General features: G+C 44.0%; 1 protein-coding gene across 1 annotated transcript; it reads right to left on the bottom strand.

Moving 5' to 3' along the window:
• Positions 1-248: 248 nt before the first annotated feature.
• Mepe (matrix extracellular phosphoglycoprotein) lies at positions 249-11,237 on the bottom strand. The gene is made up of 4 exons (XM_051170617.1): positions 11,228-11,237; positions 9,313-9,386; positions 8,192-8,214; positions 249-1,455 (listed from the first exon to the last, which is right to left on the bottom strand). The coding sequence occupies exons 1-4, from the start codon at positions 11,235-11,237 to the stop codon at positions 249-251; spliced, it is 1,314 nt and encodes a 437-aa protein (XP_051026574.1).
• Between the last annotated feature and the right edge of the window lie 4,124 nt (positions 11,238-15,361).

Below are 15,361 nucleotides of genomic sequence, written 5' to 3'. Positions count from 1 at the left end.
GAAGAGCAAACAACACATCAAGGCACTCGAGACATTCACAGACTATTTTGGTGTGTCCCCTATTCAAATTATTACCTACTATGTAAATTCTTATGAAATTTTTTATTTAAAAAACATTCGAATTTTGAATAGAGATTCTTATCATAACCATTAAAACAGTACAGTGTCCCAGAGGGGACCAGGTGTGTTAGCTTGCTCACTACCTCCTGTGTCCTCTTTGCAGAGGACTGGGTTCAAATTCCTGGGGACTAGTCACCCTCACTCTCACTGGAACTGTCACTGGATGACTCGCTGCTGTCTCCCTGGCGGGTGCTAAAGCGCCTGTGGAAATGGGGCCTCCGCGAAGGCCGGGAGCCTCTCCACTGTGACATCCCTTTATTCCGTGTGGAGTTATTTGGTCCATGAAGTACATAACGGTTCTCTCTGCTATGTGCTGTTAGAATCCTCTCACTGTGGGAAACCTTCGAGGGGTCTCCTTCACTTTTAACCTCTTTACCAAGACCCTGGGAAGGAACTGGAAATCTTTGGTTTTCTACTTGGTTCCTTTTGGGTTCTTCTCCGTCTTTCCTAGAACTGCCTCTGCCACTCTTGGGGATGTCGTTGTGACTGCCGCCCCCTTTCACCTTCTCTTTCGAGGGCACTCTCGGGTAGTGGAATTCTACTTTCCCTTGATGCGCATTTTGGCTGCCCGCATCAATTCTATTTCCTTCTTTTCCAGGGAGCTCCCTAAAATTTGTGCTGCCCGTGATTTCATTGCTGCCCTCCACAAGGCTCACACCAGCAGCGCCCGCCGCTTGCGCAGTTTTGTCTCTGGGTGCAGCGGCATTGCCGCCGTGACCTTCTCTTCCTGGGATCTCGTTAGAACCCAATGTGTTACTGTGTGGGTTAACAATCTCAGCTTTGCCGGAGCCTGAGAGCCCCACGTGACGACTAGCTGAGCTTTCTGGACCTGGCCCAATAGCGCCTCCTTTGCTGGGAATGCGTATAGCATGCTGCCCGTCTCCACTGAAAGGAGGGATGTCGTTATCCCCCCTCGCTTGAGAATCTGGGGAACCGCTACCCTCAAAGTTGCTGGGGCTCTCTCTGGTTTGGAGGAGATGCTTTGGGTAGTGAGCGCTTCGTCGGGTCCGATGGGTACCTTCGCTCTTTGCTGAGCTGTTTGAGGAGGGTAGATATTTCCGCTGATTCTCTGCACCCTTTAAGCCGTTTTTAGCATCGTTGATGGCGTCTGCTGGAATCACGTTTAGAACACTCTTAGGTTTCTTCTCTTCGTTCCTGTCCCTCCGTAGTTTCGTCCCCGTGTCTGGTCTCTTTACAGCCTGCGTGATACTTGCCTTGAGGGCAGCGCTGTACCTTTCCTGGGCAGGCAGGTTAAGGAGGGTGTCTCCTTCCTCTGTTCCTTTACCCTCCATGGGCTCAGGGTACACGGACGCCCCGTGGATGCTGCCTTTGTCGCTGGTTCTGCAGTCTTCACTCAGCGCCTGTGGATTTACAGAAAGATTCGGGCTTTTACTACACAAGTCTTTCTCTTTTTCTCGGGGTAATGGTTTCTTTCCGCGTTGACTCGTGATTTTTTTTCTCTTGTCACAGTAGTAAAGAGACATACTGTCTCTGCCTTTTTCCTCTTTCTAAAGTAAAAAAAAAATTTTACCGTAAAGTGATTAGTTTATGTTAAAATTTAAAATTCTGGCTGCTCATAAAGAGTATTTGAAACTTATATTCAATGAAAAGGCCACAACCCAACAAGGAGGGACTAGAAGGAAGGAGATTTCATGGAAAAATAAGAATGAAGTAGATTTGATGGCCAAGTGAGAGCCAATGTTTCAGAAGCAAAGCAGCGAGACTATGTGGCAGGATCAATATATTTTTGACACACTTCAATGTGCTACCTTTCCTTGAGCAAGTTAATACCTTGGTAATAACTATTAAAGATTATCGTGGGTGAAAGATGAGTAGATTAATGTTCCCATATGGAGAAAAAAAAATCAGCTGGACACGTCCACCTTCACGACGGATGTGTAAGGACTGCACAGGTGCCAAGCAGCTTGGGCGAGCCAGGGCCTCGGTGAGCTGTGCCACATGGGGCAACAGACAAAATGGCCAAATGTTCTTACCCTTATTGTTTTTATATGTGTGAGTGTCTTGCCTGTGTGTCTGTGCACCGTGTGTGTGTGTGTGAGATGCACACAGAGGCCTAAGAAATCATCAAACACCTTGACTGTGAGTCACTGTGTGGGTGCAGGAATGTAAGCCCTGGCCCTCTGGGAGAGCGGCAAGGCTTCTCTCTGGGCTACAAAAGGTTCCAAGCCTCTCGCTCCAGTGCTCACTAAAGTAGGGGTCCCATCAGCTGCCAACCCTCTTTGGGCTGGATGAGCTGGGGAGGCATGTGACCTGGAGAGGCATGTGACCTGGGGAGGCCTGTGACCTGGGGAGGCATGTGACCTGGGGAGGCATGTGACCCAGGGATGCTACTTTGCTTATTTGAGTATCATTTTTCACTACAAAAATAAGAAAATACACAGTTTGGGATTTTAAAGAGAAATACAAAGCAAGTAAGGCATCTAGCACAGTGCCTCTCCTTAACCAAGGGGCTATATAATCTATATAACCAAGGATCTAATAATCTATATAAATGATGGCAGCTGTCAATCACGCACGGCTGTTGTGGTGCCCTTGGTGGAATGTTAGCTTGCTTCCCTGCATATGGCAGCAACTTATAGGATACACCGCTGCCCTCCTCGTCTCGAGATGCCATTGAGCTGTATGTTACGGCAGCAAAGTGTGGACTCTTCCTTGACTCCTTTGGCTGTGGGTTCTACAACCTATGGCCTCCGATTGCATGTTGTCTGACGTCCCCAGTGTGGTTGTGCATGTGTGTCTGACGTCCCCAGTGTGGTTGTGCATGTGTGTGTCAATATCCATGCATGGATGGGAGACAACCTGTGAGATCTTGGCCTCCCCATCCGCTGTGTGAGTTCTGGTGACAGAGCTCAGGCATCTGGTTTGGTGGCCACTGCTGAGCCATCTTACTGTGCCCTTCTGTCTCTGCTTGCTTTAAGATGTGCCTTGTTGGGTGTTTGGAGCTGTGCAACTGTTGGTTTCACTCACATGGGAAGTGCAGGGAGGAAGCACAGCGGAGGCCACTTCTAGTAGGCCAGAATTTGTGCTGTGAAGTCTCCAAAAGTCCCTTTTTGTCTTAATAGTAAGGCACAATTAGAAACAGTTTACGTATTGGAATAATGATGCTGTTACTCGCTAAGTTTTATAACTCCAAGCTTGTTCTGAAAATAGGATTTTTGTTATGGGGAAACAAGGGCTCTGTACTGATTTACTTCTGACTAGAAAATATTCTGAATACTTAACTTAGTTTAAGCCTGAGTTTCAGGAAGCTTGCCTCTGGCACTTGCATTTATTTACCTCAAGTCTGTTAAGACATTTTGAGCTAGACAGATTATAAAAATCAGCATATAAATTAAATTTAAATTAAAAAAATTTTTTTCTCCCTACTCTTAGAGGAATCCTTGTGCCACTTTTGGTGTTTCTATTAGTTTTCTATTATTAAATTTTTTTAAGGAAGGAAGCATGCTTACTAATGACCAGTGTGTATTTAATTAGAAGGGTAAATAACCTGTTTTGTTTAGAAAAGTAGGAGGGCATGCTTTAATTTTGCTATAAGACAGTTAGCCATTTGTTTGAGAAAATATTTTAAAGTACAAAAAGTTTCCTGTCCCGCATGTGCTGAGGGAAGTGACTGCTAGTCCATCCTTGACTGCCTGAGGGCCCCGAGTCAGTTGGCTGGCCTGCCTTCCTTCCAGGCCTAAGTTCCTAGCATTTTCTCCCTGGAGAGTGCCCTTGCCCATTCACTCCTGCATTCTCAGTCCTGTCAGCTCCCCCACAACCTGGCTCAAAGTTTCCAGTGTGTACCGTCCTCTGACCACCACCCTGGGACTGATTTCTTCCTACTCCCAGCCCCTAATGTGTAATTATTTGGGGGGGGGCACTCACAGGAAACTTTCCACATCCTGTCTTGGCTTCTCTGTGTCTCTTTTCAATTTTTAAGTTCTGAGAGAGAAAGAATGGCATTTTGTCAGTTGTTTCAGCTCACATTTTATCTTCCTCAGCAGGAAGCACCAGAAACATATACATCACAGGAAAACCAAGGTGACCTAACTTTGACAGACGACAGAATGACGCAGCCTTGGAAGCAGCTATCAATGTCCAGCAGAGAACAGAGCTCTATAGGAAAGGCTTGCTTCCATGGGGAATGTAATCTAGGAAAGTAAATAGTTCCTTATTTGAAGATATTTTAAGCTCTTTGGGCAATGATTCTGCAAGAAGCCACCTAGCGAAAAGAATTCTTGTCACCCCAGTGACAAGGGCTGCATTCCTTCTCTTCAATGTGAGTGGACAATGGATGACGTCATCCATGGGATGAGTTTACAACACAGAGACATGTGTCACTTTTTAGCACAGGATGGCCTGTCATGGTAACTTTGCTCCCCTGGAAGTTCCTGTATATGGTAGAATATGCTCAGAAAACGTCCTTGTGAAATACGGTGCTACTGAGGCACAGAAATGACAGTTACAGTCGCCCAAAGTCCACCGAGGCCAAGTAAACCAGCACATGGTTTGAGCCAAAGCGCTGGATGGGGATAAGGAAGATTCTGGAATACAGAGTCACAGAACAGTGACTTCAGGACCTGAGGAGTGTGGGGAAGGGAAGAAAGATGGCATCCACAGCTAGAGCCACCAGACCACTTTGTCTCCTCTGGTTTCCCGCGGCAAGTTCAGACTGTCACCTTTGTGCCACGTTCAATGTAGACATGTTTTTAAAGGCTACCTTTAAAGAGTATGCACGTACCCGTTCCATTATATTGAGGTGGGTTTTTTTTTTTTTTTCTCTTAAGAAAATTTCTAGACTTCTAATGCTACAGGATATTTTTGAACTTGAGTGAAGTTCTGCCTCTGACAATTGGTGGTAAAAACACAAGAGGGCGCTGTCGGCCACCCCAGAGGACAGCCACCTACCGGGATCTCTTCTGTGCTCATCTTTAAATGTATTTTCCTGCCTGTTACTGCCACTTGTCTGTCACCCATGATGTGTCAATCTTACTATCGTCTGTCAGTGGAATTGCAACGTGAGGGGATCTTTCCGGAGTAGAATGGAGGGGGCATGTGTAGGAAGGCGGGTTTTACCATGGCTAAGGCAAATGCCACCATGTGAACCTTCCGGCTTTTAAATTTGCCGTTTAGGACCTGTGTAACTTTCAGCTGAGATCCAGACCACAGAACTGGGATTTCCAAGAGAAGCCATGGTATAAATAAGCTGTAATTTGGTGACACTCAAATCTGATAGTATTTGCTTAACTTTCTTAATACACACAGAAAACTAATTCCATGTGAACCTGATTCTCGGTTAAAGTCACTAGCAGCCCCCTTTTCTCGCAGCTGTTCGTTTGTGTTAGTACGACGCAGCACACACACGGCAAGCAGTGTGCAGGAATAACAATGCCTTGTCCTTCTGAGAGCTGTGTAGCAAACCACTGTTTGATTTGACAGATGAAACCACACTGAAAAGAAGCCATCACTATCTGGAATTTTCCCTCTCTCTATTGCAGGCATTATAACGAACTAGAACATGTCACCATTCCAGTGGATACTGTGGACTTCTGGCCTGCACACCCAAGAACATTTCAGTAGTTAAATTTTTCTCTTGCTGTTTTTTTTTTTTTTAAACAGAGTTAAAATAGTTATTTGAGAGGAATAATTCTGTTTGCTCTCTGTTCCTCTACACAGCCTGGCCTAGTTTTCCCTCTGTGGTTGACATGTCGGCAAGGAAACAGGGAACTCAATTTTACCAAATAGAACATTCTTTCATTCATTTCTTCAAACAACAAATCTTTCACTTCTTTTTCTTTCACTGGATTGTATTAATGTGGAAAATCATTCTGGCGGAAAGAAGATTGGGCCCACTTTTCCTTAAATATTTGTTAGGAAAAAAAAAAAAAGAAACCATTTTCCTCCCCACCAGATGGCAATGCTGTCTCTATGAGAGAATCAGTTTCCAGCACAGAGAAATGTCCTCGTGGCATGGAGGGGAAGAGGCAGCCATGGTGTTCCGCTTTAGAAGTATTAGCCATTGGAATCCACAGAAAAGAAGCATTCATTTGCAAGCCTGGGGTGTTAAGTATGAGTGCCACAAGCCAGAGTTCAGGGTGCTTGGTGACAGTGTAAGTTGGCAGCTATGCTGTGGTGTGATGGTGTGACGTGCTGGAGACACACAAGCACCAGCTGCTGCCTGCATGTCAAGGTGCTCTGCGATGCCTAGTCATGTGACAGATCTTCTGCCCAGGCAAGGAGAACGCACATGGCCGGTAGACCAGGCAGTCTCTCTGGTCACTGTGGAAAGTGACATACCTACTGAGGCTTACCAAAGGACATAAAGGCCAGATACTGAGGAACAGACATAGGTGGCTGCTCAGGCCTTGTGAGGTGTCACACAAAATACAGGATCCTGGAGCAAGTTTTCTGGGTACAAAATGGTGTAACAATTCTTCAAATCTTAGTATTTTCATTTTCTTATTTCCTTTGGAAGCCTCTCACTTATCTCTGACACACAAGTAAAGGGAGCAAGTGAATGGTCTATGTTGTGTCATGTGTCATGTGTGTGCTAGAGTGGAGTCAGGCTATGTGGTGTCATGTGTGTGCTAGAGTGCAGCCAGGCTATGTGGTGTCATGTGTCATGTGTGTGCTAGAGTGGAGTCAGGCTATGTGGTGTCATGTGTCATGTGTGTGCTAGAGTGGAACGAGGCACCGTGATGGATCAGCCACAGAAGAGAGGGAAGTCCCAGGGGAAGGTTTAAAAAGAAATAAACAGTCTGAGGACCACCTTGTGCCCCTGTCCTATGGCCCTAGAGCTATGGTTCTTAACCTGTGGGTCATGACCCCTTTGGGAACCAACTACCCTTTCACAGGGGTCACCTAAGACCATCAGAAAACAATATTTAGATTATGATTCTCAACAGTAGCAACAGTATAGTTATGAAGGAGCAACAAAAATAATTTTATGGTTGGTGGTCAGCACAATCTAAGGAAATGCATTAAAGAGTCGCAGCATTAGGGAGACTGGGAACCCCTGGCCCAAGGGTGTTTTCCTGAGCAACACTCACAGGCATGGGTCTCTGTTTATCTGGCTCTAACTGAAAAAAGATCTTCACAGAAATGTAAACTCAAGTAGGTAGTGAAAATATCCCATTATTTGGACTCTAAGGATTTGTCTATTAATTCTATTTCATTCTAGAAACAAGCAACTGGTTTGTCAATAACATCTTATATTTTTAGGACAAAATATATTTTCAGAAAGCTTCCCAGTTTGCAAAGGACTTTGGCATAAAAATTTCACTTGCTTACCCTAAGAACCACGTGAGATGAGCTCTAGAGAAGAGAGTGTCCACACAGATGCAGCTGACGACGGGAGAAGAGAAAGACCCCAACCCAAACCTCCTGCTTCAGAATCCCAAGACTGAAGCAATAAAAAAAAACAAAACAAAACAAAATGGAAGTAGCTTTACTGGAAAGAATGTTAATATGGAGACATGCTCCTGAAATTTATATTAAATCGTCAAGATACATTTCACAACTTTATTCTTCATTACATCTATTTATTATGTTAGTTCTTTCATGATTCTGTGGATATGAATCTAAGCTGTTACTTCATTTTTACTAATATCAAAATAAGCTGAAGGAAAAATGCAGAAATAGCTCGGCTAGGTGTAAGATAGTAATGATGTGATGGCGCGAGTGTCTACCAACAGAGCAGGCGCACACGCGCACACACTTATGTCTATACTACATATGTACTTGCTGACGTAGGTTAACCCTGCATAGTTCTTGGTGCGTTGTGCCTTAGATCAAAGTCTCCCTCACTGCATAAGATAGATATTAATTAAATCGAGTACTCAATCTTCACCTATTCACACTGTAAAACTGTTTGAATTTGGCTTATCATTATAAGACAGACACACAGACACACACACACACACACACACACACACACACACACACACACACACGCACACACACGACTTGCTATGCACCCGTATCTATACCAACACGTTATGGTTACATAACAGAGGTGATTGTTAAAATGGAATGTACCTGTGAGAAAACTCTACACTATAATCCTTAATACCCACATTTGTCCCTGTTCCTATGCTAAGACTCTTTAATTTGAAATCTGCAGCCGCCCACCCCCCCACCTTGCTCCTCTGACACCCACTTGGCAGCTCCCCTGCACTTGATTGTGGCCTGGGTATGACATCGTGCGCCTCGGGAGGAAAGCTGGCAGCCTCCTTTGACTGGCGGTCACTGGCCCAGCACTTTACGGGAAGCTGGTGTTCCCTGGGGTGCGCTGCTCTAAATAACTCGTCCTCAGTCGGCTGGACTGAGGTAGGACAGCAAGACCCACTGACCACCACGCTGCTTCCATGCATGCCTGTATGGTCTGGCCTGGCTTCATGTGAATCGGGTGGGACCAACCGGTTCACTCAGCACAGCACGCTACCACTGTGTGAGGATTGTGTGTGCAGCGTGTGGTGTGACTGTCAGTCTGCTTACCCAACTGCTCACCCACTTGCTCAGGACCTATATTTAAGCTCAGTCAGCACTGAATGAGTACTGGGCTCCTTAGTTCTCCAGCCCAGAAGGTTCCTCCAAGAGCTAGGCCGTTGGTAAGACGTTATCTAATTAGCCCCGTGTCTGAATGGCAGAAAATATTTCTGCAGTGTTCAGCCTTGTCACAGGGTAATTTGGTCACATCCTGCATGCTCATCTGGATGAGTCAGAGGAAGAAAAGACAAAGGGGCAGTGGGAGCTTGATTTAGGTTAAGTTTATGGGTGTCGCTTCTGTTTCAGCCTTGCCAAAGAAGGGACATCTTTGTCAGGATCTAACTGTGCCAAGATTCTGCCAGAACAGAGACATTGCAGCCCCTCACGGTGCCATCCATGTATTCAGTTAGCTCTACTCACTCATGTCACATTCTTCAACGGTCTGCTAAAACGCTGCCAGGTCCTTTTGATTCCGTGTGGTTTCAACCTTTGAGCGTAGCTCACTAATCTCAGCTGACTTGGAACCCTGCGACCAGCTGGCTACTGGTTTTCTCAAAAAAAAAAAAAAAAATCTGAAAAGACAACATGGCACTACTGCACAGCTTGCACACCGCTTGCAGCCTCCTGAGTTTAGCGCTTTAATGACCACTGCTTGACAACTAGAGCGAGAAAGAGATTATGAGGCATGTGACTGGGTTTGTAAACACTTACGGGTGCTGCCCAGGTCACACTGAAGAGGAGCAGTCCAACGGGCAGAGCCTGCATCTTCACAAGGCGCTCTGCAAAGAGAACGGGATCAGTCTGGGAAGTACCAGCTATGCAAGCAGACACAAACACACACACACACATGCACACACACATGCACACACACATGCACACACACATGCATGCACACACGCATGCACACACACATACACAGGCACACGTATATGCACACATGCACACACACACATGCACACATGCAAACATCCTTCCCACACCTGTTCATTTCCTTTTAATATATAGAATTATGCATCTTATAATATTACATTTTATAAAATTAGCATCTATATGAGTATATGTAGTTTGCACGAATAGTTCATAGTCAAGGGTTACTGTTTTAATCTATTTTCATGCAAAAACAAAAATCATTGACTCGAATTATTCTAATAATTAATAGAATTGTAGTTATAATAATAGAATAGAATAATAGAAAATAATAAGAAATAAGAAAAAATAATAGAATAATAATTAATTGAATAGTAGAAATTAATTTTATCGACATAATTTTTTGCTCCACTGCTAACCTGACATTTTGCCCTAGGAAAATATTAAATGCTTATATAACTAATAGTTACAGTAAGGTAACATACCAGATCATGCCTGAATCATTAAGTGTGTCAGGATGGGAGATGCAAGGGTGAGGAACAGGATCTTATCAATTCCAGACTAGATAGACCCCCAACGTACATCATAGTCATTAGCAATATGTCTGAATTTGTCACTACGTAGAGGCCAGAAAACAAACCGCTGGAGCAATTCTTACTGTAACTGAAAACATTTACCAAGTATCACAATGAGCTAAGCACCACTCTGAGTTTTACAAGTATGTTTATTTCAGTCCCACCACAGCCTTAGGAGTAAGGCGGCTTTAGGCCTGTTTTACAGACTAAGAAACAGACTCAGAAGTGTCCCACAACACGTCCCATAACTCATGAATATTAATGAGCAGAACTGGGTTTGGTATTCTGGCAACTTAGCTACAGAACTGGTGCTCCCAAGCAAGACTCTGTGTCACCCCGAGTGAGTTTCTGCTCTTACATCTTAGTAAATAAATAAAAGTGCGACCAACCTGAAGAAGATCCCACTGCGTGGGAACCTCGACTCTCTACTCTGCGGAGCGCTGGCATGTAGCTACGGGCCAAAGCACACGTGTGGAGTGTGCCGAACAGACTGCTGAGACCCAGTAAGCTCAGCTAACTCAGCCCTTACACTGAAAAGTTATCAGCATAGCTCCAGGCCCTAATCTATTGGTCTTGAACATTAAATATTATACTGACACATAAACATAGAACAACCAATATGGAAATAATAATGTGATTTATTTGAAGAAAATGCTTTCAGTGAGGAGAGTAACTTAAATGTTCTTAACAGCATTTAAACATCAGAGTAATTGCTTTTACTCTGCAAACAATGTAATCAGGATATATGGTAAAATTGTAGCTTATAATCTTCTAACTTAATGTGATCTTAAAGATCTGAGTCTCAATTTTTGGCTTCTAAGTGCTGCAGACAAGGACAGTCTGCATCATTTATCAAATAGCTGGTAAATGCATCAGCAGAGACAGTATTTATAAACAAAGAGCTAGGCCGGCTGCCCCTGCCCCTGCCCCTGGCTCGTAAAACGATGCAGTCCAAGTTACCAGGATCTTGATATCACTGATCGCTCACAGGCCACGTCAAGCCATGATGGCCTCTCGTGCGTGCCTACACCCTACCTCTCCTACAGAGCAAAGCACTGAATTCAGACAAGTTTGCAGTTTGCACTTATTTCCAACATCCTACGCAGTATGGTGAAAACCTAAGCAAGCTCTTAGGATAGGAAGCAACTGTCTATGAGGAGGCATGAGAGACGAATTACCTGGTGTCATTCACCTTCCGGAAGGCTTGGTTTCTTCAGACTGGACAGTCTTTGGACATTTGCTGAAATTTAAAGTTTGTTAGAGGCCCCAATAGCCAATCAGCATGGCCCACTCAGTACCGGCACAGAGTCTGTCACAAATGCCCACAGATGACCACAGGGGTATGGCAATTTTAATCTAAAAATGTTTTTTTGTGGTGGAAAGCTGCTATCAAATGTTCCAGAAAGTAGAATAAATAGAAAAATATAAATATCTCAGTTTGGACATTATGTTGAAAAATAATTAGAATTGATTTCAAAACTATTAACTATGACTGGGTGAATGGCTTGTATTATTTATAAGTAGAAAATATTTGTAAACAAAAAATTATAAATGGAAAGTATTTTTTATTATTTTATTTAGAAAATGTATAATTAAATCTGAATGAGATTCAGGCACAGTTAACAATGACATTCTGAGTGCCCACTTATGCGGCAGGCATTGTAGAAGCCTCAGTGAATGAAACAGAAATAATCCTGCACTCTCCATCCAGTGCAGAGAACAGACAGCAGACTACACTGCATTAAACGGTGACATGGGTGAACTGTAAACAGTATTCCCGGGGAGATGTCGAGCACTGGGAGTAAGGACACTGGGCTGAAATTTCACACAGAGAGTGTTGGGATGGCCTCACTGAGAATGTGACATTTTAGTAAAGGCTTTGATGCAGCTTACGTGTGTGTGTGTGTGTGTGTGTGTGTGTGTGTGTGTGTGTGTGTGTGTGTGTGTGTGTGTGTGTGTTGCTCCAAAATTCCTATCCTGCAGCTAGAACTCCCATGTAAGGCAGAGCTCTTAGAGTCCAAGCCATCGGGTGAGAACCTTCAAGAGTGAGATTAACAAATTCAGAAAGACTGAAGGAAATGGACCTCGATCCTTTTGTGTCCTACTCGTCTGTCATGTGAATGCACAGCTCGCATCCCCACCCACCACAGCTACCACACCCCGGAGGGTGAAGTAACAGGCTCCATCTTGGAAGGTGGGATAGTTATCATCCGCCAAACAGTGAACCTTCCAGCTCCCTTATGTTAAACTTCCCAGCCTCAAAAGCCACAAGAAGTTAAACAGTGGCTGTCAACTTGAGTTCTCTTTAAGTGATGTCTGGAGAATTTGGTTACAGCAGCTAGCCTAAGACACAATCATAGTCACGTGACTTAGGAGAACACGGCTTCTCTTGGCCCAGAATTGCTCTGCTTGGTCTCAAACTAACTCAGCCATCTGCTCTAATCTCCTGGCTCCGTCTCATTCTCTGGCTCATTCTGTCTTTGCCCAAGTTCTTTCTCTGCATCCCGTCTCTCTGTTACTGTCCCAGTAAAAACTGCCTCCTCTCTCTGCAAAACTGCCTCTTAGGTAGCTTCCCTTTCCTCTCTCTTTTTGTGAGAGTTGGGCGTATCCTATTCTGTCAAATCTTCTCTGCCTTGTCGCATTTTCTGCCACTCCATTAGACCTCATTTTCAAACATGGGTGCTTTTTTCTACAAAGTAACTTTAACTTCAGTTGGGGTTGAAGGCATGTACCACCATGCCTGGGCCTAAGCTTTTCTTTACCTGATGTTTGCTCTCTACCAGGCTGCCCTTGAACTCAGATCTGTTTGCCTCTGTCTCCTGGATTAAAGGCTTTACAGATCACACAGACCTAGATCTCTGGATGTGATCTCTTGCCAGAACAGCCGCGTTCTGAGTTAACATTCCTCTATGCTGAGTTTACTCAATCTCCTTTTCTCCATCCAAGCGTTATTCTAACAAATATAATCCTTGTAAGAACTCTGATGTAGATATTGTTATTATCACCATAGATTTAGTTATGAGGCGCTTTCTTTAGTTGTTTTCTTATTCTTTTTTCTTTTTTGGTTTTTCGAGACAGGGTTTCTTTGTGTAGCCTTGGCTGTCCTGGACTCACTTTGTAGATCAGGCTGGCCTCGAACTCACAGCGATCCACCTGCCTCTGCCTCCCGAGTGCTGGGATTACATGCCAGCTTTTAGTTGTTCTCTTAAGGTCACATAACCAACCAATAGAAAAGGCAGGAGTAGCATAGGCAGTTTGGCTAATTAAGGCAATGTGCTAATTTGACACGTATGCCAGTATGAACGTTACCAAATTCTGCCAGGTGTTTTGCCTCCACTGCCTACTCTGTCTTACCCGTTGCTCCTGTTACTACCAACAGTCTGGGCCCAGGTGGATGGGCATGCTTCTGTCTCCGCCCCCATCCATCCCCTGTTGCTTTCCTAACCAAGTCTTCTATGACTGAGCTAATGGAAGCACAAAAGCAGAGTGAGAGAAGACACGGCCAAGTTTAAGGAGCTGCAGGGCGTGTTTCTCCAGACCTCACACACACCCAGGCCTTCAGTGCCATGAGGGCTGAGGATCTGGGGGACAAGGAACAAAGCCAATAAGGAAATGGAAGTCAAAGACAGAAAGGCAGCAAGCAAAAGCAAAGCAAAATACAAGCAGTGGGCAGAAAAGAGAAAGAAAGGGAAAAAAGATGAAAGAGCTCATTTGGAACTTTAAAAGTCCTATTAAACCAATAATCCACTCAAAAAACTTTACAATTAACAGGTCGCTCAGTGTTTTATGCTTTTACACTCTTCACAACTTTAAAGAGCCACACAGAGCAATGCTTTGTTTGTGCCACATAATATAATATAGACACAAAATGTCATTTTCATTGCTATAATCTTCTAAAGAATTTTATATATTTTCAAATTACCTTTCCTTTGTTTTTCTCCCTTGCAAAAGAACGTTCCTATATGATAAAGATATTTCCTATTAAATTTATATATATATATACCATAAAATATTATAAATATAATATATATATATATCAATTGGACAGGAAAGAACATGAGTCCTAGGAAAAAATATTCATAGAATTTTAAGACTTAGGGTTCCTGTCCTACCAAGGGGTGAACCGAAGGAAGCTAAATATACATGTTCTCAAAGCTGAAACGAATTCAAATGAAAAACTCCCAACTTGAGTCTTAAATTTAGAACCTGCAATTGACAAGAACAAAAATAGTGAGACCCCTTTCTAGCTGGAAGTTTAGAGACAGGCATTCTGGGAAGAGAAGAGGCATCTGGGTGATTGATGTTGATGTTCTGGGAGATTCATGTTTCCTTTCTCTCCTCCTAGAAGCTGCCCACCTTGCTGAATTAAAAACAAACAAACAAAGCCTGTCGGTGGTGGCGCACGCCTTTAATCCCAGCACTCGGGAGGTAGAGGCAGGAGGATCGCTGTAAATTCGAGGCCAGCTGGTCTACAAAGTGAGTCCAGGACAGCCAAAGCTATACAGAGAAACCAAGTCTCGAAAAACCAAGCCAAAACAAAACAACAAACAAATGAACAAACATGTCCCGGAAATTTTGTGTACAAAATAATTATAAGACAATCCTGGAAATCTTGTTCTGATGCAGCATAGTAAGATGTTTTATTTGACATGTGCTCACTCATAAGCAGCACTATTCTCATAAGCTACAAAAATGCCACTTTCTAAAACACCGCTGACAAGCAACCTCTCATTTTCCTGCAGATTATTTTTTTATCTTCAGAAATGCCCATGTTGGGCATTTCGCTCAAGTGCAGTACCATGGATGCCACAGGGCAGCATGAAGCTTGCTGTGTCCATCCCTAGGCCGCATACCTGCTCAGCTATCGCCAGTGAAGAGACAGCACATCAGTATAATTCACTTTTTTTTTTTTTTAGTTTCTATCTCTTATGTTTTTTAATTTTTTATTAATTTATTCATATTACATCTAGATTGTTAGCCCTTCCTCTGTTTCCTCCCATTCTTCCCTCCCTCCCACTTCCCCCCTTCTCCCCTCCCCTATGTCTGTGATTGAGGGAGACCTCCTCCCCCTATATATGCTCTTAGAATATCGAGTCTCTTCTTGGTAACTTCCTATCCTTCCTCTGGGTACCGCCAGGCCTCCCCATCCAGGGGACATGGTCAGAAAAGGGCCACCAGAGTTCGTGTGAGAGTCAGATCTCTCAACAGTGGAGAATATCCTGTTCGTCGGCTAGGTCTTGGTAGGGGTTCGAAGCTTACTGCCTGTATTCTCCTTGGCTGGTGCCTTAGTTTGAGGAGGACCCCAGGACCCA

This window comes from Acomys russatus, chromosome 28 (assembly GCF_903995435.1).
Source record: "Acomys russatus chromosome 28, mAcoRus1.1, whole genome shotgun sequence".
In the NCBI taxonomy this organism is placed as follows: Eukaryota; Metazoa; Chordata; class Mammalia; order Rodentia; family Muridae; genus Acomys; species Acomys russatus.
The sequence above is the reverse complement of the archived record's forward strand: the minus strand, read 5'-3'. Positions and strand labels throughout refer to the sequence as shown.

Excerpts from the sequence above, each read along its gene's own strand:
- Mepe (XM_051170617.1), bottom strand. Across the intron at positions 8,215-9,312 it reads CCTGGGCAGCACCCGTAAGT|CATAGGAACAGGGACAAATG; the intron begins GTTTACAAACCC and ends AAAGAGTCTTAG. Across the intron at positions 1,456-8,191 it reads AGGAACAGGGACAAATGTGG|CGACAAAGGCAGCATCCACG; the intron begins GTATTAAGGATT and ends CTGCAGAACCAG.